A 27,407-nucleotide genomic window follows, 5' to 3' on the forward strand; every position below is an offset into this window, starting at 1 on the left:
TTATTATTATTTGACCCTCATTTCTGAATTTACAACTTAGTTCAAAAAGCTTTGTCCGTTTTTCCCTTTAATTCTCTACATTAGCATGCATAAAATCACTCACAAGCTTCTCTACTCCTCTTAAATCCACAGTGAGATTTGTATTACAAGTCTCCAGTCTAATGGTCAGTGCTTGGTCCGGCCTTGCTGGCGCTGTCCTATAGCAGGAGGTTGTACAGTTCCCCCCAGAGTCACATATGAGACAGTCTTTGAAACGCTGCCCATTGGAGAAGCACAAGACTTTGCTTGTTTTCTTCCCGCCTCTGGATTTCTCATGTTGGCCGCCGTCGGTTTGTCTGGCACTGCAATCACAGAGCATGTCTAAAGCTGCAGCTCAGTGGCACACTGAGGGCGACTCAACACTGGCACTGAGCATTAAGCATTTAGACAGCACTCAACACCTAACTAAGCGGTGGAAAAGACAGATTATTTTACTTAATTAATTACGTTTTTTTTGAGAAAACTGTACCAAATCTTGAGTCTATTTACAGTAGGACAATTCACTTTCACACTTGCACATAGACCACATTAAAATTGGGATTAAACTAGGTCTAAATTCAGGCTCAAATCAGAGCGTGACAATCAAAGTGTGAATGCACCCACTGTCATTACTACAAGTAATTGTAAAGCATTTGTAGTAGCAATATCCAAGTTGTTGCACCGTAATCTTCACATTCAATATATTTGCACAAAAGTAAGTTGGTAAATGAGTATTATTAAAGACATAATATTACATAAAATTGACTTTGAGCTTTTTACCATGCATGTTATGACGATGTGCCCATCAAAAACACACCCTGAGTTGTATTTTGCTTCATTCACTTTTGCCTTGAGCCTCACAAAACACTCCGTTTCCAAATTCCTAGATTTGTAAATAATAGGTAGAGATCCAGAGATTTTCTGCTCTGTTTTTAAGTCCATAAATCCTCACCAGACACGGTCTGCCGTCAAATCGAGTTCATTATAACTGCATGTGTAGTTATAATGCTTGTATTTGCATGCAGATGTAGTACTTTGGAACTTCCTATTAAGACATAGTAGAAAGTTTAAATACAATAGCTGAGAAAGAGTGGTAATTAGACTTTAGTATGTGATACATTTATAGCAGGCTTAGTTGTTGTGAACTTAAGGTTTTCAATAGTAGTATAAATTGAAGTCTTGATGGTAATTGTGTGTATAGTGATTACAGTTGATGAATCATTCTCATCCACAGCAGTAATAATAAAGAAAGATGTCAAGATGTTGTTGTTGTTGTAGTAGTTGTAGTAGTAGTAGTGGTGTAGTATATTTTCCTACAGAATCTATAAAACTATGACTTTAATTATAACTACAAATGACTATGACTATTTTGAAGAAACAGAACTTAGAGCACCTACTCCAAGTACTTCTTCCACTTCAGAAAACCCCAAAACAGTCTGTACTTTTAAAAGAACATTGTTATGGCTCAGAGATCTAGATTTACGAGTGCGGGCAGAAGTGTGTTTTCACAGACTTTGAAGAATGATTATTTTTTGTAATGGACGCTGCTTGTGTTGGATGGTGGCTGCAGGAGGAAATTGCAGAGGTTTTGAAGGACGAATCTCACAGAAGTGGCCCATCAGCCTTTGCACTGTAGCGCAGGTTTCAGCTCAGACTCCAGACTGTGTTTTGGAGGGAGCGAAGCGACGTGTGGGCCGAAAGCTGGGTCAGACCGGAGGGGCGTGGATTCAGACAGTTTTATGTGCCCTGGACCAGACAAAACTAAATGAAACACAGACTCTCTTTTCTGTAAAAGAACGGTAGTAAAAATGAATTTGACTTTTGCCTAACTGTTACTTTTTGTGATAATTGAGACACTTGTGGGTGCAATCCAGACAAGTTTAATTTCAAGGCCTTCATAATACTTATCTTTGGACCTCATACCGATCAGGGTCGGTTGCTTCAAGTGCCACATATACGATGTTGTTGTAGGTGTACTGTATCCGAAGTAGTAAAAATACTATTAAAGATGCACTAAGTAACTTTTTTGGTGGGGTCTTCCATCTGTTTAACTATTTTACAGATTATTGCTAAAAAGACGACAAGAGATACTGGGACAGACCTGTATAAATAGGGCTTCTGGGTAATACAAACATATGTTTGGAATTGTAATATTTTAAGGTTCATTAACATGACAATAAAAGCAGTGCCATTTAACACACACAAATCAAATTGTATTTCCAAAATGGTAACTTTTTAGAAACCCGAGCACTGACTAAAAGGCCTAAAGTGATTATATTAATCCGACAATGTTTTGATTTGTTTGATTGAGAGTTTAGTGCATAACACATACAAAACACTGAAATATAGAACATAACTCACGGAGGAAAATTGCATCGTAAATGTGACATCATCTATCAGCCTTTTCAATCAAACTTAAAATCAATGTTGGATGAAACCATTAATTCCATCTGATCTGTTCTTCTGTATTCTGCAGAATGTTAGTCAATTATACACCAGTCTTAAGAGAGATGCGTTTGAATCTGTTTTAACTCATCCGTGGTCTTAGTTCAGATGCCCTGCCACCAAACAATCCTACCTCATGTTTGCAGAGTAAACCACAGTCATCAGTAGATTAAGATCTAACTTTAAAGTGAGAGATCAAAGTCTGATTTAATGCCAAACCACAAGCACTTTCTAATCTCATAAATGTGGGTAATTTATGAGTGTAGATGCAAACTACTACTTATGACTTCAATGCATTTGACTATACAGTACTGATGCTTTGAAACAGGTCAATATGTAAAGGTTTTTTAGCAGTAGAGTACCAGCTACTGTTATGGTAACTTTAGTAAAGGCAGTTTGACAGAAATGTTGGGGCCCAAGGCAAGAAGTCTCACACGGGCCCCCCTCTAATAGGAACAGGGTCCAATTCTGCGCCAGTAAGACTTTGGAACCCGGGGCAACAGACCCATTTGTCCTCCCATCTATTTCCCTGGTAGTTATGATATGAACATTAAGAAAAATAGGAGTGCAGTGAGCATTAGCTCACTAATTAGCATAGTCGTTTTTCAGTTCGTTGTCTTCTCATCCGAAGGTCAGTGGTTCGAATCGTGCTCTCACTTTAATCATCCTGGGTTGAGCGGTCAGATCCCTGCTTCTGAGATGATTACGGTCATTGTGTCCTTAAGCAAGACACTAATCTCACCTCGTCCTAGTGTGTGCGCACACTGGTGTGTGAATGAGTGTATGAATGGCTGAGTGCTCTTGATGTAAAGCGCTTTGAGTGGTCTAAGGAAAGGAGGGTCTAAGGACACGGGATGCTGGGACATTTGTCTAAGGACACGGGATGCTGGGACATTTGTCTAAGGACACGGGATGCTGGGACATTTGTCTAAGGACACGGGATGCTGGGACATTTGTCTAAGGACACGGGATGCTGGGACATTTGTCTAAGGACACGGGATGCTGGGACATTTGTCTAAGGACACGGGATGCTGGGACATTTGTCTAAGGACACGGGATGCTGGGACATTTGTCTAAGGACACGGGATGCTGGGACATTTGTCTAAGGACACGGGATGCTGGGACATTTGTCTAAGGACACGGGATGCTGGGACATTTGTCTAAGGACACGGGATGCTGGGACATTTGTCTCAGGACACGGGATGCTGGGACATTTGTCTAAGGACACGGGATGATGGGACATTTGTCTAAGGACACGGGATGATGGGACATTTGTCTAAGGACACGGGATGCTGGGACATTTGTCTAAGGACACGGGATGCTGGGACATTTGTCTAAGGACACGGGATGATGGGACATTTGTCTAAGGACACGGGATGCTTGGACATTTGTCTAAGGACACGGGATGCTGGGACATTTGTCTAAGGACACGGGATGATGGGACATTTGTCTAAGGACACGGGATGATGGGACATTTGTCTAAGGACACAGGATGCTGGGACATTGCCAAGTCCCTATGAACATTGTTTAATCTGCTTGATAATAATTTCCTGTTGCCCCTCGAGGCAACTGATGTGATTTTGGGCGTTACAAATATAAATTGAATTGAATTGAGGGCAGACAAGTGCTATGTAAATTTGACCATTAACCATTTAATCAGGCCTGTCAACTGAGGGCAAGAAACCCCTAATTCTGGGCCAGTAAGCCTTGAGATACACCCCTGTCTACTTCCCTGGTGATGTAGTAACACAAAGAAAATAGCAACAGTAAGAAAAATAGGAATGCAGTGAGCCTCATGAGTTCTTGTCAGAAATAAGTTGTAGTTGTTGTTGTTGTAGTTGTTGTTGTTGTAGTTGTTGTAGTTGTTGTTGTAGTTGTTGTAGTTGTTGTTGTTGTTGTAGTTGTTGTTGTTGTTGTTGTTGTAGTTGTTGTTGTAGTTGTTGTAGTTGTTGTTGTAGTTGTTGTTGTTGTAGTTGTTGTTGTTGTAGTTGTAGTTGTTGTTGTAGTTGTAGTTGTTGTAGTTGTTGTTGTTGTTGTTGTTGTAGTTGTTGTTGTTGTTGTTGTAGTTGTTGTTGTTGTAGTTGTTGTTGTAGTTGTTGTTGTTGTAGTTGTTGTAGTTGTAGTTGTTGTTGTTGTAGTTGTTGTTGTTGTAGTTGTTGTAGTTGTTGTTGTTGTAGTTGTTGTTGTTGTAGTTGTTGTAGTTGTTGTTGTAGTTGTAGTTGTTGTAGTTGTTGTAGTTGTTGTAGTTGTAGTTGTTGTAGTTGTAGTTGTAGTTGTTGTAGTTGTAGTTGTAGTTGTTGTAGTTGTAGTTGTTGTAGTTGTAGTTGTAGTTGTTGTAGTTGTAGTTGTTGTAGTTGTAGTTGTTGTAGTTGTAGTTGTTGTAGTTGTAGTTGTAGTTGTAGTTGTTGTAGTTGTAGTTGTTGTAGTTGTTGTAGTTGTAGTTGTTGTAGTTGTAGTTGTTGTAGTTGGAGTTGTTGTAGTTGGAGTTGTAGTTGTAGTTGTTATAGTTGTAGTTGTTGTAGTTGTAGTTGTTGTAGTTGTAGTTGTAGTTGTAGTTGTAGGTGTAGTTGTAGTAGTTGTAGTTGTTGTTGTTGTTGTTGTTGTTGTTGTTGTTGTTGTTGTAGTTGTTGTTGTAGTTGTAGTTGTAGTTGTTGTTGTTGTTGTTGTTGTTGTTGTTGTTGTAGTAGTAGTTGTTGTAGTAGTAGTAGTAGTAGTAGTAGTAGTAGTAGTAGTAGTAGTAGTAGTTGTTGTTGTTGTTGTTGTCGTTGTCGTTGTCGTTGTCGTTGTCGTTGTCGTTGTCGTTGTTGCATGGCAGTGAAGCAATAATAGTAGTAGTGTACAATTTTGGTAGAAATACAATCTCCAACCAGTAAAAGTACAAGTAGAAATAGTATCATTAGCAACAAAACAACTACACTTTTTGTAGTACTTAATGTGAAACTGTAATTAAAATGTAAACTTTTTGTACTTAATGTAAATAACTTTACTTGTGATGAGTTTAACTAGAGCCCTGCCATGATGCCTTTATAATAATACTAATATTTGAAGTATGGATGTTTTTTCTTCAAAACAATGCTTGGAACAGACAGGTATAAGCTTCAATACAAGACAGATACTATAATGGTGGCCTTTCTCTCTCTCTCTTTGCAGTTGTTGACCCGACCGAGGATAACCAGTATCTGTCTGTGATCCTGGTCAGTCTGCTGCCCCTGCTCCTGGTGGGACTGGTGGTGCTGGGCATGTTCTACTGGTACAAAGTGTCCCGGCAGCGAATGAGCCCGAAGTGGGACAGCGGGGTGAAGAAGAGGAAGGTGGGGGGGCTGGACTGCAGTGAGAGCTGTGCCATCATGATGGACAACGGCTCAGACAGCAGCTCCACTCACGCCAACAACCTCAACCACAACACAGAGCCTCTGCCCATAGAGCTGGATCTGCTGGTAAATGTACTACTGCTAAATATACTACTATTACTACTACTAAATATTACTCCTACCAATACTACTACTAGTGTTAGAAATAACTGAATTAATATGCCGAAAATACAAAAAATAAGAGGTCTGAGAATAAGATGACATAATTTATGATAAACAAATTTTGCAATCCAGTTTAATGTTGACTGATTTTTGGAACTACAGCTTCTCGTGTGATGCAACTCACCAGCATTTAATCATTTTTGCACAATCCAAATGTAAACACATCTCGCAAGATCCTTCAATTCCCTCTGAAATTAGTGATGAATAAATGCGTAACAAATGTGTGCTGCAAACATAAAGTTGTTTTAACCCTATGTTGTGTGAAAGTATTATTATTGAGAAGTATTCAGAATACAGCACTCCTATTGAACCATGTTACAAAAAATGTTACGAAAATATATTTTAATGCACTATTCAGTATTCAGTAACCCATTTTATTTTTCAAGTATTCTTCCCAAAACAGACTACTACTGCTGCTATTACTACTAGTATTAATGCTACCATCATTACTTCTGTGACTGTAACATCCAACAACCTCATAATACTGAGCCTTGCCCATAGAGCTGAATCTGCTTCTACAACTTTTGTGAATTGTGCACTTGATGATATGTAGAATATATTTTCAAATGTATTGTTTGCATAAACAAACCAAATCAATCTTAAGACTTAATCTATATGCACATATTATGTAAATAGCCCTTCCCTGTGACACATTTGCTCAGTGTGGGTGTGTGATGCATTTTATTTGCTAAATTCACTGCCAAGCAGCAATGAAAACCTGCTGGCAGTAACAACACAGACTGCATTGTTTCCAAAGGTGTCTTTATTCTTATGCCCACATAAAAATTCGGCTTCATTACAAGTTTTGCAAGCCCGATTCACTCATTCACCTATACACTCACTCACACTGTAACATTTACAAGCAAAAACGTTTGATATTTAGTCTATTTGTTAGCTCAATGTTAACCCAATGATATTTTGCAACTATAACTTTTTCATAGTAATACATCTTTGTTAAGTTTTTCTGCTAATGTATCTGTATGGATATTTTGCATGGCTGCTCAAAAACATGGCGTATTTTGTCAATAACAGTTACTTTTTGGCATTAGATCCTGAGCTGTATGTTGATCTAGCTTGATATTTACACAAGTAATCCAGAAAACCGCACTTCTGTCATAAATGGAAAACATTATATGTTTTCCATTACAAGTTAGTGTACAAAGCCCCTGTTGTCATCTGGAGAGTCCACGTCTAACTCTGTCTAACCGTGTCCTGTAGGTCGGTAAGGGTCGTTTCGCTCAGGTCTACAAGGCCAAACTGAAGCAGAGCACGTCGGATCAGTTTGAGACAGTCGCCGTGAAGATCTTCCCGTATGAGGAATACGCCTCCTGGAAAAATGAGAAGGATATTTTCTCAGACACGGACCTCAGACACGAAAACGTCCTGCACTTTCTCACAGCCGAGGAGAGGAAGGTCGAGCGGCAGTACTGGCTAATCACCGCCTTTCACCCCAGAGGGAATCTACAGGTAAGAATCACCGAGCATGTGTTCAGTATGCACTGTGATTCTGTTGGTGTTAATGTGATCTTCCCTCCTCTGGCCATTAGGAGTATCTGACACGTCATGTGATCAGCTGGGAGGACCTGCAGGTTTTGGGCAGCTCTTTGGCCCGAGGAGTGGCTCACCTCCACAGTGACCACCTGCCCTGTGGACGGCCCAAGGTTTGGCGTCTTCAATAATTTAATAAAAACTGAAAGCTGCAATAACTTCTTTTTAAAACCGCAAAAAGAGAAAGTATCTTAAAAGATTCTACGAGCAAATCTCACCCACAGAGACCTTGAAATAGCACCTACTCACACCAAGCTTGTACTTAACAGGATTTTTGATGAATTGTACAGAATAATGTGTTGATATTTAATCATTATTTATTTAAGTTTGAATAAAATAAAAAAATTAAACTAATTTTGAATTTTTACACAAATTTTCAGTCAAATCTAGTTTACTCCAAAACTACGGTAAATAAGATTTGTATGACAGAATTTGTATGTTTGTAATGTTGTCAAAGTGAAGCAAAACATTTAAACATAATTTTGTCAGATTTGGATGTGAAATGTTGGTATTTTTTTACACATAAAATGCCTTATTACATTATTAAACTTGTCTTACATTTATATGAGTAAAGTAGGTTTCAAATTGGTGTCTCTAAATATAAGATTTGTTCCCATTTCCCAGTGTGTCTTGCGTTAAATTGAACTTTGAACCCTTCGGCCCATTGCTAATATTCACTTGCTTGACATTTCGGCTAATTGCAGTCAATACAATACACACTCATCTTTCGGCTCTTTCCTTTGAGTTTTCGGTCAACAGAATACTCAATAATTAAATCCACATGGCACGCAATGGTCAGATTTAGTCAAAAATACAACTTCAATATGATCTATGGTGGAAGAAAGCTATTTATTTCAGAAGAATAGAAATAATTATAATTTTAACATCCAAAAGAGGAATAATGGCTAAAAAAAACGACTACAATACAATAATTTGACATTTTTGATGATTAATGCAGTTGTGGCTCTGTCTTGTGTCTTGTGTAAGTCCATATCTATTTAACATTTTTTATTGTGTACACAGGTACCAATTGTGCACCGGGACCTGAAGAGCTCCAACATCCTGGTGAAGAACGACCTGTCGTGTTGTCTGTGCGACTTCGGCCTGGCTCTGAGACTGGACAGCTGTTTGTCAGTGGACGACCTCGCCAACAGTGGACAGGTCAGCGCACGTTACAATAACAATGTGTGTTCAGAGTACTTAGGTGATACCATCTTCACTGTAAGTATAATTCTAATCTACACACACGCACATGGATCCAGAAACTGAGCAAAACTAGAAAACAAAAAGTAAAGGGAACATTTTAATTTACTAGTTTGCCACAAAACTCAAGTTTGACACATATATTACACCTGATATTGTCAGCTCTGGGACATTTGCAAGTTTTGTATGGGCGTCTTGTTAACATCTGAAGAACTTGCAACCCAAACCTTGAATTAGGTGAGTTTCAGTGGCTTTTTTGAGTGAAATAAGAGCTCTCATATTTATTTTGCCTTGTTCCTGGCGTGTCCCGAGCATGTTTTGATGGGATAAACCTTGTTTGCTGACACAGATTTGACATAAAACAGACAGCAGAGTGGAGATAAAGAGGTAAGGACTCTGTTGTGACATGCACAAGCCTTAAGGCACTGTGTATGAAGCCCTCACTGTCAGAACACCAGTGATCAGTCAGTGCTTTTTAAATACAATAGAATGACATGCCTTTGTGCCAACATATTCTTATATCAAGGTGTTTTATGATAATCAAAAAGCCAAGTTTCCAAAATGTTCTGTCATTCTGTTGGATCATAGGACATGCAGTTACTGATGATCACAAAATGTCTTGAGTGTTGTAACTGCACTTACATATTTCCCTCTGTTGCTTTTAAGAGAGACACATTATAGTCATCATCACACCAAGTTAAATCTGCCATGTGTGAAACTAGATTTTTTCTTCTGGTCTTGAGTCTGAGCCGGAAGTCCCCGCAATGCACTTTGCAATTATAATGTGTTTGTGCGGTAGCTCTCAAGCATAATCCAGTCTCATAAAAGCAGCAAAGGTGAGAATTTATGCATCACATTTTTTCCTTCTGTGGGCAGTAAACTGTTTAGGTAGCTAGAAAAATAGACTTTGTTGAATGGGACAAAATTTAAATTTCAAAAAATGTCTTGTATTTTCACTTGAACGGTCACCTTAGAATAGAATATAATCATTCATACCCTGTGTTATGGTGGCCATGTGGATTCAAATAAAATGTGTCCTGCTTTGTGTCAAATGCAATAAGGCATCTCATCAACAAATGCAATTGGGTTAAATTGATCGTTATTAATCTACTAAAGTTTATAATCATTTAAATATAGCATTTTATTTTTGTTTTAAATAGTGAAATACAGACAACATGTGTGGTAGCTGTTCAAGAGTAAAGCTGAGCATCATATTCCATGATAAGCCCAGCGTTGGTGTAGTGTTTGATGTGTGTAATATAAGTCCTTGTCAAACAGCTGAAGGACTTCAAAACCAGCCTGTGGTTCAGTATTGTATCACAACACATGATTTATTTCCAATCCAGACAGTCAGCAGCACAGATAAACGACAGACGGTCCCACATGTTTCAAGTTTGTGCCAGAGATATTTTAATTTAAGGGGTTTGGGTCTATGATGAAATGAAGCCACTGTAAGACATATTTACTTAACCAGTGGACAACGGTACTATTGAAAAAAGGAATTACTATTTATAATTAGCAGTATTTTGTACAGCAGTTGTCCATTGATCAGATATAGTAAGATCTATAGTAGTTCTAGATTGTTGTGATGCACATCATTCTAGAACACAACCTACACACAACCTAAACATTTTTGCACTTGGATACCAGCCGCCATAAAACACCGAAGAAGAAGAAAAAATATTGATTAAATGTAGTAAATTAGAAAAATAAATACTGTAGTGCCTATTCACGATAATAAAACAATATAAATAAGAACAGTTTGAAAATGTTCTTGTATTACAAGGGAAAATGTTTGCATGCACAGCATAAAACACACATATCCCTAATCTGTATGTAAACCATGACTAACCCTCTTTGTGTTGTCTCTCTGGCAGGTGGGCACAGCGCGGTACATGGCCCCTGAAGTTCTGGAGGCTCGTCTCAACCTGGAGAACATGGAGTCATTCAAACAGACAGATATTTACTCTATGGCCCTGGTCTTGTGGGAGATAACGTCCCGCTGCGAGGCCGTAGGAGGTCAGTGCAAAGTCCCACCACTTCAACCTAAAACAAACACAAACAAACAAACAAACATCATTAGTATGTGAATAGCTGCAGTGGGATGGGATGATGTCATATGATGAGGTAAACAGGAAGTGGCACGAGGGCTAGCATAACGCCGTGAGAGGCGGCCACTGGGATGACTCATGGCCCTTTTGTGGACCTGTAACAACAAACAGCAGCGGCTCGGAAACAGGAAGTGAGATCATTGTTAGGAGACCTTGGGAGGGATGAGAATAAGATCAAGCAAATGTTCAACGTCTAACCACCTTAACCATGTTTGACACTAATTTTAACCTGGTGTAGAATTCAGTTTGAACATTGTATCATATTGTATTGTACAGAAACAAAATCTATATGGAAATTATTATCAAGTGCTGCGTGGTGGTCGAGTGTCCTTAGTTTCCTAGTAGTTTCCTTTTTAGGGCACCAAACACTAGTTTGGTGTAGAAAACCTGATCAGGATCTCATTCGACACTTGACATTGACTAAACCTCTATATATTGGGTTGTATTGGGTGGTCTTGGTTTGCAAGTTGGTTGCTGTATGTTCATTTTCTATTGATCTACATGCCAATAATGCATCAAATGTTAATAACTTCATTATTAGTAACTGGTCTACTATAGTACAAATGCCAAATAATTTCATGCTTGGCCTGGGTGTAGTCCTTAGTCATCAGTCAATAAACTTACATTATATTACATTGCTTCATGCATAAGATTACAAACACTGTAGTACATGTGTTGCATGTGTTGCATGTGTTGCATGTGTTGCATGTGTTGCATGTGTTGCATGTGTTGCATGTGCTTGTGTTACCTACATACAGCAGACAGGACCATCACTGTTTCCTGTTATGAGGAGGCTGGGGGTTTGTGTGTCAACAGCCCTAAAACCAAGACTTTACCTCAGCCCCAGGTTTTTCCAGGGGAATCTGGAGAATGTCTGAAATGTGCGGGACACTGCTCTGATGGCCTTGTTTGGGCACAGAGCGCTGAGGATACTGTACCTGGGCTTATACAGAGCGTTCAGAGGAGGAGATTAAACACTTCAGTCACTGCTTTAGACAAGTGCTACAGATAGAATCACAAGACATTTAGTTCTGTTGTGTGCATTTGTCTATACATTTGTTTCCTATTGGGTGCAATACAGAAACAGTATTTACTTAACTCAACAAAATCAGTTATTTTATTAATTGTTTCTTATTTTCTGTTTTAATGGATTGATGTAAAAATACTGCTGTCTTTGTTTAGAGTCTGTATATTCCAGATTACAATGATCCAAATTTGACTATGATTATTTAATAGTTGACTCGTCACAATTATTATTATTAATATTAATTCATTATTATTCATTGTTGCAGTCGTATTCGATTCTTTACAATAAGAACAAAAAGTAAGTCATAATTCTGAAACTACTTTCTCAATGGTGAAATTGCATAGACATTGTTGCTATTGTAGATTTCCATTACTTGATTATTGTGGTAAAGTGTGTTTGTGGAGGGATTCTACTACCACTTAGCCATAAACTACCGTCGGGCACAAAGCTTGACAAACATAGTAGACATTGTTTAAAATTGTATTCTGGTCACTTATGGTCATTATCTCAAGTCCAAAAGCAACTTTACCACGTTTCTTCGCTACATTTAGGCTTGTGGTTTGGACCAACTGAGCCCAAATCCACTAAAACTAACTCTATAGAAAAACATGACTTCCTCGAAACATCCCCAGGCTTTTATCCGTTTATACAAATAGCAGTGGACATGCTCCTGTCTGGCCACTGCTCCTCCTCCATTTTGTCTCGAGACATTTTGGACGGGACAGACACATTCCATCCTTTGCATTTCTCTGTTTCTATGTTTAATTTGGTCGACGTGGAGCGGAGGAGGCTGGACAGATGGTGGCCCCTGTCCAGTTGTGTTTCAATTATGGAATAATGTCTCCACCCCAACAACAACACTCATAGATTCAGGCTTTGCTTCTTTGGCGTTGTGTTTGCATTCAGAGGTCTGCCTGTAGCATGTCAGTTCACGTAGCAGGTTTATGATGTGGTGTGGTAGAGACGTTGGCAAAAATAATCCTTGGTTTGATTCCTGTAAAAAAGACACTTCAGGTTTTTCTTGTGTCTGGGCAGGTTAAGTCCAGGAAGATGTGGTTCATCCTAGCAAACTCGAACATGCACACTGGGCCACTCCTCTACCTCATGGCTCTAGATCTGTAGAGCAGTGGCCAGTTGACAAACATGTGTAGTGGGCTTATCCAGGGCTTGATTTGTGAATCTGTAGTAACTGGAACACTTTTGGACTGGTGTCATGAGTTGGGTAATCAAAGCACACCAGTTGCCGGAACATTATAAATTCTAATATGGGGGTCAAATGTCTGTAAGCCCTGGTCTTATCCCACAGCGAGGAAGTCCTGGTCAGGGTCTGGAGAAGGGATCTTGGGTGCTGCAGAAAACAAATTTGCCCGCAAGGAAGATTACTTATTACCATTACAGTAAAGAACCTTTACCTTTACGCAAGGTAACAAAACATAGGCAAAAACGTGGGGACGAGCTGCACGCGGCTGCAGGTGAGCGGTAGGTGCGTTCTATGATTGATACGTAGCAGGACTAATCGGCCGTCCACGCCACGAGGAAATAAGACTCAGATTTGGGCCCAAAAAATCGTCCATTCAACCTTTCATGCGCCTGATTGTCCAGTGCACCCTATAGTGCTGAAAATATGGTAAGTTCAAAGCCTTACTGCAGAACATTCCAGAAAATAAATAATAATGACCTTAACTTTGCCCTCTTGTATAGTGAATCTTGACTAATTTCCAATCAACTTGCATGAATTAAAATCCCCGGAGTGAATCAAGAGGTCCATAAATGGCGTGGTCTTCTAATAAATAGTAGAAAAAGCTTCAGTTGTAGTCATCTGGACTCAGTTTGAAAAAATAGACGTTTCGACTCTCATCCAACAGTCATTGTCAATAAAAGAATTTAGATCGAGAACTCCGATATTAATACTGTTCTGTGGTAAGACCCACCCATTGGGCGGAGCCTTCCTGAAGTAGAAAGAGTTCAAACTCCCCCCTTGTATCTACCGAGGTAGCCTATTCAGAATCTTAATGGGCTATTAGAATCCTCTTTGTCTTTGTGAGACCCTGGCTCAACCACCCTGAGTACCTGATTAGCATCTAAATGTCCTTGTCCTGGTCCTCTACCTTTCCAGGGGTTCAGTATCCCATTATAAATAACAGGAAGATTAAACCTTAGCCCTCCATTTCTGTTAAAGAAGGTATTTCTTTTTTAACAAAAATGATGACCTCATGGTTTCATATGATGTTGTGTCCCTGTTCACCTGCATCCCGACCTCTGATGCAGTAGCAGCAGTGAGGATCAGACTGCAAGAAGACACCACCCTACAGGAAAGGACCAAACTGACACCTGAACACATATGCAAACTGTTGGACATCTGTCTGAACACCACCTACTTTCAATTCCGGGGACAATTTTACAGACAGATTCATGGCTGTGCCATGGGCTCGCCCGTCTCTCCCATAGTGGCCAACCTGTACATGGAGCACTTTGAGAAGAAGGCACTGGCCTCTTTCTCAGGCATAACCCCAAAACTGTGGCTCCGCTATGTCGATGACTTTTGTAACAATTAAGAAACAAGAGCTGGAAACCTTCTCTGATCACATCAATGCTGTGGACCCACATATCAGGTTTACAAGAGAAGACGCTAAGGAGAATCGCTTGGCCTTTCTTGATTTTTTCCACGATCAGAGGAGAGGACGGGAAACTCCAAATAGAAGTATATAGGAAACCTACACACACGGACCAGTATCTGCTCTTTGGTTCCAACCACCCACTACAGCACAAGCTGGGTGTGATCAGAACCCTACAACACAGAGCTCAAGGTGTGCCCACCAGCTCAGAGGGCAAGAAGAAAGAGGAAAAACATGTCCGAAATGCCCTCTCAGCCTGTGGTTACCCCGCTTGGGCCCTCAACAGAGTGAAGAGAACCAAGAAGCAGGACAAAAGGGAAACTGAACAGAGAAGGAAGGGTGTTTCTATCCCTTATGTGTCTGGCCTGTCGGAAAAACTGCAGAGAATTTTTAGACAACACGAAGTCCCTGTTTATTTTAAACCAGGAAACACTTTAAGACAAAAACTGGTTCACCCAAAGGACAAGTTGCCGACTCAAAAACAGAGCAATGTAGTTTATTCGATCCAATGCAGTGAAGAAAGCTGTAAAGAACGTTACATAGGTGAGACAAAACAGCCTCTACACAAGAGGCTTTATCAGCACAGAAGAAATACAAGTTCAGGACCACAGAGTGCCGTGCATCTCCATCTTGAAGCCTCTAATCACTCGTTTGAAGACGGTGATGTGAAGGTTTTAAGCAGGGAGAAAAGATGGTTTGAAAGAGGAGTCAAGGAAGCTATTTTTGTTAAAAAAGACAGACCTTTAAACAGAAATGGAGGGCTAAGGTTTAATCTTCCTGTTATTTATAATGGGTTACTGAACCCCTGGAAAGGTAGAGGACCAGGACAAGGACATTCGGATGCTAATCAGGTACTCAGGGTGGTTGAGCCAGGGTCTCACAAAGACAAAGAGGATTCTAATAGCCCATTAAGATTCTGAATAGGCTAGCTCGGTAGATACAAGGGGGGAGTTTCTGTTGAAACAAACAACTCTTTCTACTTCAGGAAGGCTCCTCCCAATGGGCGGGTCTTACCACAGAACAGTATTAATATCGGAGTTCTCGATCTAAATTCTTTTATTGACAATGACTCTTGGATGAGAGTCGAAACGTCTATTTTTTCAAACTGAGTCCAGATGACTACAACTGAAGCTTTTTCTACTATGGAACACGCCTGGACGAATGAGGGATTACACCGACATCTTCTAATAAATGGTTGTCAATTTGATCCTGGTTGTACATTTTGATGTTTTCCTGGGTCAGACATTTCCTCCGCCTTGGCTGAATGTGTTTGTGAGCCGTTGACAGATTGAAATGAGAGAGCATTGGCAAAGAAAGACAATCACTTTTGCACTAGCGTGTATGACAGAGGACAAGGAGTGACCCATGTATTACAGTGTCCAGCCATCTGCCCCTCAAACCGCATTAACATTACATTTAATTTAGATATTGGAGTGGACTGACAACTCCTAACCCCACTTCACTTGTCTCATGTGCAGCTATGTGCACATGTCCCCGGGGATATTTCTGTACATATAGTGCACAGATGTGGAGCCTGTCATTTCATCCATACATAAGGCGTGGTCCAGTGGACAGCTGGTTTGAAGCTTTATGCTGCGTCTAGGTCACTCTTGTTGTTTTTTTTCCTTTGGTAAAATATGACTTTAACTATCCGGTGTTCGGGCAGAGAGCAGTTTAGGAGCGTTTTCTTTTGAGATTAAGTGTCTGAGACCGCTGTAGCCTGGGGTCTGCACCAGGATTATTGTCTGGGTCTAAGAGAAAAACATCAAGCTTTGGACTGTCAACAGGTGGACAAAACCAAGCCTTTGATTTAATGTACATAGCTTGGACCATATAGTGCCTTCTTTCATGATCACAAACATACCTGGAGTTGTATTTAGCTTCATTCATGCATGTTTCACAAAGTCTCCAAAGTGCTGCACAGAGTACAAAACAAGCAAAAGCAAACAATGTTAAAACAATAAAGGTTAAAAAATGAATAAATAAATACGTACAAACCAAATTGAAAAATAATATAAAGACAATATAGAATATACAAAATAATAAAAGAATCTTGTTTAGTAAATCCTCTCCCTTCGAGCCTCAGTAAACACTGGTTCCAAATTTCCAAGATTTGTGACGTCAAAGTCGAGCCAAATCATCTCGAGACTTGAGTATTGCTGCCATCAAATCACGTTCATTACAACTGCGTGCTTACATTAACATGTTGGGGGCAAGCTAGCTTTTTTTCATTTCCGCTTTGTAATTCCCTCTACTGCCAGTTGATGGAGTGCCAAATTGCTGATGAGGATCGCCTCACAGGTATAAAGGGATGTGTGCTTTCAGTAGATACGTTATGTGAAGTTCTAAGTGAGATGCCGACACAGAAATACTCTAGAGCATGTGTAAAGGCCAAAAAACCTCCTTTAAACATAATTGTCTTGTTTTTATGCTGTATTTCCTTGCTCTTGGACAAATGTGGTATCCCCCACCAGGAGACTCAAACCTGCCCAAAACAGTGAACAATGCCAGGCCTGGCTTGGATCAGCTTCTGGGTAAAAGTGCTCGTGGTTTCACATTTTAAAGACCAGAGGAAGTCCCACACGTCAACAACAGGAAGAGCGGAGCTGTAGAGTCAGCTCCTCTGTGAACACTCCAATCCCTGCCTTCAGCTTCCTGCTCCAACCTTCCCACTTCCCGAGTCCAGACCACACACTTTTATATGAAACTATGTAGTGCCCCAGACCAGGAATCATTAGTAGAATACATTTCTTTTACACAGTCTTCCACTCCGCTTCAGCATAAATGAGTGTGGTTTGAGACCAACATTAGGAGACTTTTTCCTCTCCAAAAATGACACACGCCTGCAAATGGTGTTCTATTATGTTAGGCCCTTTGGCACGTCCCTGCTAACCATACCACAATGTGTAGAGTGGAAAGTAATTAAGTGGATATAGTATAAAGACAATTGTCTTTATACTATATCCACTTAATTACTTTCCGTTTGCATAATTTATAAGTAACTTACATCATTTTAATTCAATTTAAATGTGTATAGCCCAGTTGTCAGAAAACATTTGGGCTTCAGGTGCCACTTTGAAAGGTTCATGCCACTATAGATACATGTCACATGACATCACACTATTTCTTGTCATGCTTTCAATTGCCACATTGCTGTTTTTATTATATTATACTTTTATACATAATGTCATTCAAAATGTTATCAAAGTATCATACAAACTCTCCTAATTTGTTCTGGACTGGTATAAAATAGCTTCAAACAAATTTAAAATTAAATGGGGGGTTGTCATAATTTATTACTAAAAAATATCTTCTTTTGTTTTATTCCATTTTAGCTTCAACTTAGCCTCAGATGAGAAATAATCTTATTCTGAGATGAATCTTTGCTTCAGCTGCATCTTGTCTTTAACGCTGTCTCTCATAGTTAAACACACACAGATCATCCTTCTCGGCAAGGAGAAACTCCAAAAAATCTAGAGAAAAAAGGAGAAACCTCGAGAAGAACCACAGTTAAGGTCCTGTGGACAGCCAGGATGTGCAGGACTGACATATAAAGAATTGAAAATTGAAAATCAGTGAGGGGTGGAATATCATTTTGGCGTTGCAGGCAGGATTTCTCCACAGATTCACAAATGTCACAACTGCATTGATTCGGTACAGGTTTATTTTTCTCACTGACACAACACTGACCTAGACTAATTCTAGAAAGCTAATGTCACTCTGCTTAGTAAGTGTGTTGACAATTTCCCTCCAAATTGGGTGGGCCTTAACCAGTAATCCACCACAATGCACGTAAACCGTCCAGGTATCCCAAATACATCCACCATATTGGATTTGAGCAAAGGTGAAACATCCAATCTTACATATCCAGCCTGCCACACTTTACCTCTGATGCGTTTTAAACATTTGCATCTCATCACTTTGGGCCCAAACGCTGCAGCGACAAGTGGCTCATTTCACTCCGACTGTGAGCGCGTTGTGTTGGAGCCCGTGCTGCAGCTGCTGAATCCAGTTTCACGAGAGCTGGCCGCCTTCCCGGGAAACCTTGTTGTTCATTTTTCATGATCGCAAAATTATGCTCCAGCTTTTTCATGCTAATTTTTCACCAAAGACAAGAAGAGGGAGCGACAGCCAGTTCTTGGATGTTGATTTTGGACCTAATACGTGACAAGCAGAGGTCAATTTAGTTTCACCACGTACCATAGAGACGTCCTGCTGTTTGTGTTATGCCTAATGGTCAGTGGTTGTGGCTACAGTGAGATGGTGGTTTATGGTATGATGAGCTCATAGTAGGAAGTTTATGCATGTATCACATTAACACATGCTGCACCTGTTTCTTTTTGTCTTTCTTACTGGCAAAATAGACATCTTGTATAAAGTTAAAATGTTGGGTATGACTTTTGGTATTTTTTTTCTTGGTTTGTGTCTTTTTTTTTTTTTTTATATATGTTCCTCGCATAGGTGATTAAAGTCAGTAATATTTATCAATGCAAACAGGGAAAATGGCAATACTTACGGGTGCAAATTTTAACCTAAAAGCCATGTTTGAATAAAGGCTTTTTAATTATTCTCTAAACAGAGTGCCTTGGATCTTTTGTCTGTGGGAATTTTCTACTCATATAATTTTCTGCCACAATTCATACCCACATAGACAATTTTCTCTTTTTGCAATATAAAAATGTTAAATAATAGTCAAAAAGGTCTGAGGCTCTGTTTCTTACTTGTAAAATAGAAAGGACTTCTACTTCATCACTAAACAGAGTGCCTCAGACCTTTTGACTGCTTTTAAAGGTTTTCCAAAGTAAGTTTCATATATTATTTTACAATCATGGTGATTTTGTTTTAGACATTCAAAATCCTCTGAAGTACAATTTTTTCTGTATTTTGCTCATAAAAGATGATATTACTGAGTGTTGTGTGTTGTGTGTTGCAGAGGTGAAGGAGTACGAGCCTGCATACGGCTCTAAGGTGCGGGAGCACCCCTGTGTGGAGAGCATGAAGGACAATGTTCTGAGGGACAGAGCGCGCCCCGAAATACCCGACACATGGCTCCGGCATCAAGTACGAAACACAAGAACTTATCAGAGAATGTTGTGTAGTTTACCAATTGCTGAAATTCTGTTCTGAGAAGAATCATTTTACATTTTGTCCATTGCAAATTGCAATATTGAGCTAAAACGGCTTGATAATAGAAACAGAGCACCCTACACCCATGTGACAAATTTGATTGAAGTCTCCATTACGACAGGGAAGAAACTGTGGTAATGAATGGCAACGAGCCTGAAATGACACTTTTGAGTTTATCTTTTCCTTTAATGAAATAACAATGCATCTTCAAAACTAAACACATTAAACTTTAGCGACCCTCACCTGGCACAAGTGTGCTTTTTAAATCTGCAAAATCTTGACATCTGAATTACTCGGCAAATGTTTATAAGAAATTCTCTTTATTATAGAATCCTGTATGTATTTTAGTGTTACCAATATTGAGAAAAAACTTGAGGATTTAACGATTATTCATGATTATTATGTGTGAAATCTCGTCTAATTTCTCACCTTTGTGACCAGCTTTATGAAATGGAACTTTCTGAATGACAAAAATGTGATAAAAAAAGTACTTTTTATTTAGAGTTTTTTTTTTTTTTTTTTTAATATAGATTGCATTAAAACCACTCAACTTGGCTTCTAAAATAGTCACTATCATTACTTTTTAGTTCTTACAATTATATTTTGACCCAAATAATCACAATTATCAATTAAGCAAATAATCTTGACATTCCTAAAACCAGACAGGCAAGCTGGATGACACAATGCCAGCAGCAGGGCTCACATCGTCCTAGCTTTGTCCTAACATCGTCCTAACATTATCCTAACATCGTCCTAGCATTGTCCTAACATCGTCCTAACATTATCCTAACATCGTCCTAGCATTGTCCTAACATCGTCCTAACATTATCCTAACATCGTCCTAGCTTTGTCCTAACATCGTCCTAACATTATCCTAACATCGTTCTAGCATTGTCCTAACATCGTCCTAACATTATCCTAACATCGTCCTAGCATTGTCCTAACATCGTCCTAACATTATCCTAACATCGTCCTAGCTTTGTCCTAACATCGTCCTAACATTATCCTAACATCGTCCTAGCATTGTCCTAACATCGTCCTAACATCGTCCTAACATCATCCTAACATCGTCCTAACATTATCCTAACATCGTCCTAACATTATCCTAACATCGTCCTAACATTGTCCTAACATCGTCCTAACATTATCCTAACATTATCCTAACATCGTCCTAGCATTGTCCTAACATCGCCCTAACATCGTCCTAGCTTTGTCCTAACATCGTCCTAACATTATCCTAACATCGTCCTAGCATTGTCCTAACATCGTCCTAACATCATCCTAACATCGTCCTAGCTTTGTCCTAACATCGTCCTAACATCGTCCTAACATTGTCCTAACATTGTCCTAACATTGTCCTAACATTGTCCTAACATTGTCCTCACATCGTTCTAGCATTGTCCTAACATCGTCCTAACATCGTCCTAACATCATCCTCACATCGTCCTAACATTATCCTAACATCGTCCTAACATCGTCCTAACATTATCCTAACATTATCCTAACATCGTCCTAGCATTGTCCTAACATCGCCCTAACATCGTCCTAGCTTTGTCCTAACATCGTCCTAACATTATCCTAACATCGTCCTAGCATTGTCCTAACATCGTCCTAACATCATCCTAACATCGTCCTAGCTTTGTCCTAACATCGTCCTAACATCGTCCTAACATCGTCCTAACATCGTCCTAACATTATCCTAACATCGTCCTAACATCGTCCTAACATCATCCTCACATCGTCTTAACATCGTCCTAGCATTGTCCTAACATTATCCTAACATCGTCCTAGCATTGTCCTAACATTGTCCTAACATCGTCCTAACATTGTCCTAACATCGTCCTAGCATTGTCCTAACATCGTCCTAACATTATCCTAACATCGTCCTAGCTTTGTCCTAACATTATCCTAACATTATCCTAACATCGTCCTAGCTTTGTCCTAACATTATCCTAACATCATCCTCACATCTTCCTAGCATTGTCCTAACATCGTCCTAACATCATCCTAACATCATCCTCACATCTTCCTAGCATTGTCCTAACATCGTCCTAACATCATCCTCACATCGTCCTAGCTTTGTCCTAACATCGTCCTAACATCGTCCTAACATTATCCTAACATTGTCCTAACATTGTCCTAACATTATCCTCACATCGTCCTAGCATTGTCCTAACATTGTCCCCTTCTTTCCACAGGGTGTGGTTGTGATCTGTACCACCATAAACGAGTGCTGGGACCACGACCCAGAAGCACGTCTCACGGCTCACTGTGTGGCCGAGCGCATCTACGAGCTGGAGGACCAAGTGGACAAGATCTCCTCACGCAGCTCCTCCAACGAGAAGATCCCCGAACCGGAGCTCAAACTGCCCATAGAGGTGGACATCCCGGGCGAGACCAAGATCATCGCGCTGCAGGACATCATCGCTGTGGACTGCTCTGTCTCTGATGAGAAGCAATAAGCCCCAATGACATACGAGAAACTGCAAAAAGAGACTTACTACTTGGGTTGATTTGTCTGGATTTGGAGTTTGGAGTTGTTTAAAGTGGATATTATTACTTTTGCTCGGTGGGATAGAACCTGTAGTGTATGTTTATCATAGTTTTACATCAGTCAAGTAAAATAATGTTGAATATTACAGGACGTAGAGCTGAGTTTTAAACAGAATCCCCCTGTCTATGTCATCAAAAAGCGACTTTCCATCCATAATGCAGGAACAATTTACATTTTTAAAAATACAGCAAAAGATAACATTTTCGGACAGCTGAAACCATCATTTAACTAAATAGTGATGTCATCGGGTATTATTATTTGTCAAATCATAACTATTGTGTAATTTTGATGGATTTTGGCCCTTCACCAAAATTGTCAGACTGGGGGTAAATAGGCAAACTGATTAGTAAAGTCTTAAATATAATCATGTTTTAATGAAATGTATAGTCTAACCAGTCATATGCACTTTAAGTTTAAACGCATTTAAGATAAGATAAGATAATCCTTTAATATCCACACAAGGGGAAATTTCGTTGTTACAACGCAGCTGAACAGGAGGAAAGGACAGATTATAGGAAGTTTCAAAAAAACACACTCTTAATAGAACTCTTGGGAAATAAAATAAAAAAATAAAAAGATAAAGATAAAAATAATTTTATAGCTGAGACTGTATGACTAAACAAAATATATTTTTTCCTCATACTCCATTTGCAGATACATTTCTTTAAAATGAAAAACGTAAACCAATCTGAAGCTAATAAGTAACTAATAAATAACAATAGCACATCTAGGCGGTACCTTGTTGCAGTCTGGACACTTGTAGATGTGGTGACTAGGAGTTGATCTCCAGGACAATGAATGAGCCACAGAGTGTTAATACATTTTCAGGACTGCTTTATTCTGAAGCCACAAACTCAAAGCGCTAACAAGCCAAAGAAAACTGGAAGCTTCCAAAACATTTGAAATAGGTCAATACTAAAGCTGTCACGTGTATTGCTTTTGTGTTTCTTAATCTTTATTACTGATATTCTTTTAAAATGCAGTACATATCATGCTTTCGGGTTGTTTTCACATTTTGGAATGTGATCATGTGGGGTTGGAGCCAGCCTTGTATTTCCATGAGGTATTTCCATAATATAGATTTATATATTGATGGAATCACAATTTACTTAACATAGTGCCTTTTTGGTGACGGGTCGGGCTCTTCCAGGGCAAGCAGCAGAGGATATCTTTACATCATCAACAGGGCAATAAGTATTGAACCAAAGACAGTCGAGTGCACTTTACCTGCGCCTTTCACGTGTTATTTAAGTGAGCTTGGGCCTTACCTTTTTGTGCCTAACGTTGAGCCAAACTTCCCGCTGCAGTGACACTTCGTGGCCTCACTGAGAGAATGAGTTGAATGTTTTGTGTTTTTAAGCAGTTGTTTGCCAGACAAACAAGCAGTGTACAGATGTACAAAACAAAAGGGAAAGTTAAGCCTTCCACTTATTGTATGAATGCAAATATTGAAAGCTTTATAAAAAAATATTTTTTAAAAATACTTGTCTATATTTAGACAAATATAGGAGAGTGCCAAAGTTGTGCCTTATATACCATCATTATGTGTTATATGTAAAATACTGTAAATTGTGTATTAAATAAAACAAATATTTGAGTATATACAATTAATTGTGTCAAGCTGTTTATGGTTTTACGTTTTGAAATAAAAATGACACGAACACAAGGATGGTTTGAACATCACTGAAAATGTACACTTTTTTCAGCTAAAGTGTTACAGCTTTGACGCTAAAGCAAAGTTAACAATGTTTAATTTTACTCAAACTGTTTTTGCAATCAAAATACTGTATGTGCATAACTTTACCTCAAAGTATTTCTATTCCAGCAGCTCATATATGGTTTATGTCCTTTTACTGCCTGCTATTCTCTCCTCTCTGCTTCCTGCTGGCCTCTGTAGGAATGCCAGAGGAAGTGCACCGCCCCACACAATGTCCACACAACTTCTGCCTCTGAGTTTGACGGTGGTGAAGGAATAAAACTTTATTTAAAACGCAGATGACGGGGGTGAGATCCGGGTGAGCTTAGACAGACAAACCCAAACAACTCTATCTCTATGTTTTTCTGCTCCACATGTGGCCAAGTCCTCTTTGCCTCTTCACATCAGCCTGGAAACCTACCACTGAGATGTACGGCTATTACATATCCACGCCTACATTTTCTTAGCAGTTATGAAATACTGTGCCATTTTAAGTCCGATGTATAGTACAGTACCACATGAAATATTCCTAGATCAGCTTTCATAAAACAGTGTTGAGATGGTTTGCTCACTTTTGGGTCAATTCTCTTGTTTCTGGATTCCAAAAAACATATTAAAAACAATAAAAATACAGTTTAAAAAATCAAAATAATCTAATAAATATTAGTGCCAAATATCTTATTTTAAATATTGAAGAGAAAATATCTGAATAAATTAGTGATAATATTGAAACTACTTCTATGTAAAGTATAATTACCGGTACATGAATTACATAAATACATAAATCACTTATAAAATACTCTAATTTAGCCCCTCCAGTTTAGTCTCCAGAAAGCACACAGGGCGGTTCTGGACTACCATAGCTGTAATGTGTATATTTTTTCCTATTTTGTTTGTTTAGTGTTGATGTAAGATCTAGTACAAAATAGGGCTCGCTTATTGTTTTGTCTCCTTTCGGTCCCTCTGAAGAATCTCATTCTTGCTCTGTGTATTTAACAGTGGAAGAAGTATCAGTGCAGATACATGAGCAAAACATTTCACAAAAATTTTGAGAATGATTAGAGTCAACTATAGTGATTTTGTTAAAAGATTCACTTTTTGGAAAGAAAATAGTAATCAATGTATGAAAGAAAAGTTGCATTATACCAGCACACCGTTTCATGTTTTAATCGTTTAAGCCACTCAGTCCCTTTGCTAAATTAGTCTGCACAAGTAGAAAGTGCAGCACTTAAACAGCTGGAGTGGGCCCTTTATTATGTGCTGTGGCCTGGACCTGTGCTCAAAGCAGTGACTCAGACACAATGTGGTGTAGACATTCTTTAAAACCAGAGTTTGTACCATACGACTGTAATGACAGGCTTCGGTGTCCCATAGACCAACCATGACCTATGCATACACCGGCCCCTTCTGAACATGGCTATTTCCATCTATAAACTGCAGATTGCTTCCCCTGCTTGACCTTTGTTGGGGTATTTTTGGCTTTCCTTAGCACAACCATACTAAGTTTCCAATCATTTATAGGTGCTGCTAGTTTGTTTTCAGTGATAAATTGTGGCTGAAAAGCAGCGTCTTGTGGAGTTGGAGCAGGTTCAGTCCAGATGTGATGCACCTGCAGCTCTGTGTGTGTGGCATTAAGGCTTTGTGCTTTCATCTATTGTTTACTGGAGTTGCTATGGAGGAGAAGATGACCTGATGCTGCTTGGAAATTGGCTTGGCTTTTAAATTCAACATATGCCATATTTGGGCTTTGAGTGGAAGTATAGAGCGGTGATCTATTACAGAGCTTCCAAAATACTATCTTTACAAATACACACAGTGAGCTAGACAGAAGATATCCTAATAAAACAGAGCTTATCTATAAATGGCATTAGCATTATTATATGTTCAGTATGTTATGTTTATCTATCTTCATACATCAGAACTGGTTTAGTAGAGAAATACAGAATTATCCTTTTTAATGCAACCCTGCCACCGTGTGGACAATGGTAGAACTGCACCAGAGACGTCCTGCGCTGTCCTCAAGTCCTTTCACGTTCCATTCTAACACAATTACTGTCACTAAAAGTGTAATATTTTGCTAAAATGTTACTTATCGTAAATGTATTAAACAGCTTAGGTTTATTTATTTCAATATAATATTTGTATAATATTATTTTAAATAAATATGGGCACTTTAATCAATTTGACACAACCCAAATCATTAAGTATTAAAAATAATATATTCCACAAAATGTGGTCAATTATTAAAACAAAGGGGTCAGTTATATATCTGGGTTTTAGAATGAGGTGGACAAAGGACTGTTGACATAGCAAGTAACAATTGGAAACAAAATATGATATATTTAGATGAATATAAGAGGAAACTGAAACCCATACACAGCGTTGCAGTAGTGACACTTTGTGCCTTCCACTATAGAACTGCCACTAACTGTGTGCCACTAAGAGTGTAACGTTATACATTTAGGACTCAAGGTGCAGACCTGGCTCTATGTGCATCAATTTATGTGAAAAATGTAAGTGTGTAACAGGTGTCCAAAGAACCTGGGGCAGGAACAGTGTGAACACAGAAAAGAAGCAAAGAGCTTTGTGCAGAAAGACATGAAGCTAATAATAGAGGAGCAGTGAACAAGGCCTAAGACCCCAAACAGAAGGTCAGCTTTTTACGGATATTTCAACTACATCATTTTATGTTGAGACATTGAAAATGCAATATTTTCTTCTTAACATCTTTGTGATTGGTGCATCTCCACTTCAAACAAATATATGTTATGTACAGAAAGTGAAATACTTGAATGCTTCAGGGGGTATTATAATCCATGTCTAGTGAAAAGGATCCAAAATACAAAACCTTCTGAATTTTGGATCCTTTGTTTCAGTTTATAGACAGAACCTGTGTTTTTACACCTAAACAAACCTGTCCATAGGTTTCAGAGTGATGAAGGAGTGCCTAGCAACTGCTCAGGTGAATACTACCATTGTGTCCTTGGGCAAGGCCGCCTCGCCCCCAGTGTCTGCATAAATCTGGTGTGTGAATGGTGGACTGGTTCCTTGATGTAAAGACGGCAGAAAAGCGCTTCATAAATGTTAAACAATACAATTTAACTAAGAGAAATCTGCAGGTTCAACATTTGTGATAATAGCAAAGTCCAATATAAAGAGGGAAAACCATGAGGTTATGCCAAATCCTACAATGTGATCACAACTTATTCTACATAAAACATGTAGAATAATGAAGAAGAATGATGTTTAGAATGGGAAACAGACGGGAATCAGATTGTCCTTGTGCTCAGGTGTGTGAGTGGGTGTCTCCGGAGCGCCAAAGCAGAGGTTGGACCTGGATCTGGGAGACACTGGAGAGTCTGAGATGTCTGAGCGGCTGCAGAGGTGCAGGGACATCATCTAATACAGCGTCAAGACGAGTACAGCATTAATACACCACTAATAACATATATAACATATATAACATACATACTGTATATACCTTATTTTCACCACCTCACGTTTTTAGTCAGATCCAAGCCGGGATAGCG

At 39.1% G+C, this 27,407-nt stretch overlaps 1 protein-coding gene across 1 annotated transcript in view; it reads left to right on the top strand.

The window, feature by feature from the left end:
* The window catches only part of tgfbr2b (transforming growth factor beta receptor 2b), a 63,502-nt gene extending 39,712 nt beyond the window's left edge, over positions 1-23,790 (top strand). Inside the window, exons 4-10 of the mRNA XM_072461190.1 lie at positions 5,614-5,900; positions 7,215-7,463; positions 7,544-7,657; positions 8,568-8,705; positions 10,625-10,766; positions 19,434-19,561; positions 21,826-23,790. Coding sequence (XP_072317291.1) covers positions 5,614-5,900; positions 7,215-7,463; positions 7,544-7,657; positions 8,568-8,705; positions 10,625-10,766; positions 19,434-19,561; positions 21,826-22,089 — 1,322 coding nt within the window. The 3' untranslated portion in view covers positions 22,090-23,790. The remainder of the gene's footprint in view (positions 1-5,613; positions 5,901-7,214; positions 7,464-7,543; positions 7,658-8,567; positions 8,706-10,624; positions 10,767-19,433; positions 19,562-21,825) is intronic.
* The last annotated feature ends 3,617 nt before the right edge of the window (positions 23,791-27,407 follow it).

Source organism: Eucyclogobius newberryi, unplaced genomic scaffold (genome assembly GCF_026437365.1).
Source record: "Eucyclogobius newberryi isolate DKJ021-1_F unplaced genomic scaffold, fEucNew1.0.hap1 SCAF_3, whole genome shotgun sequence".
Classification (NCBI taxonomy): Eukaryota; Metazoa; Chordata; class Actinopteri; order Gobiiformes; family Gobiidae; genus Eucyclogobius; species Eucyclogobius newberryi.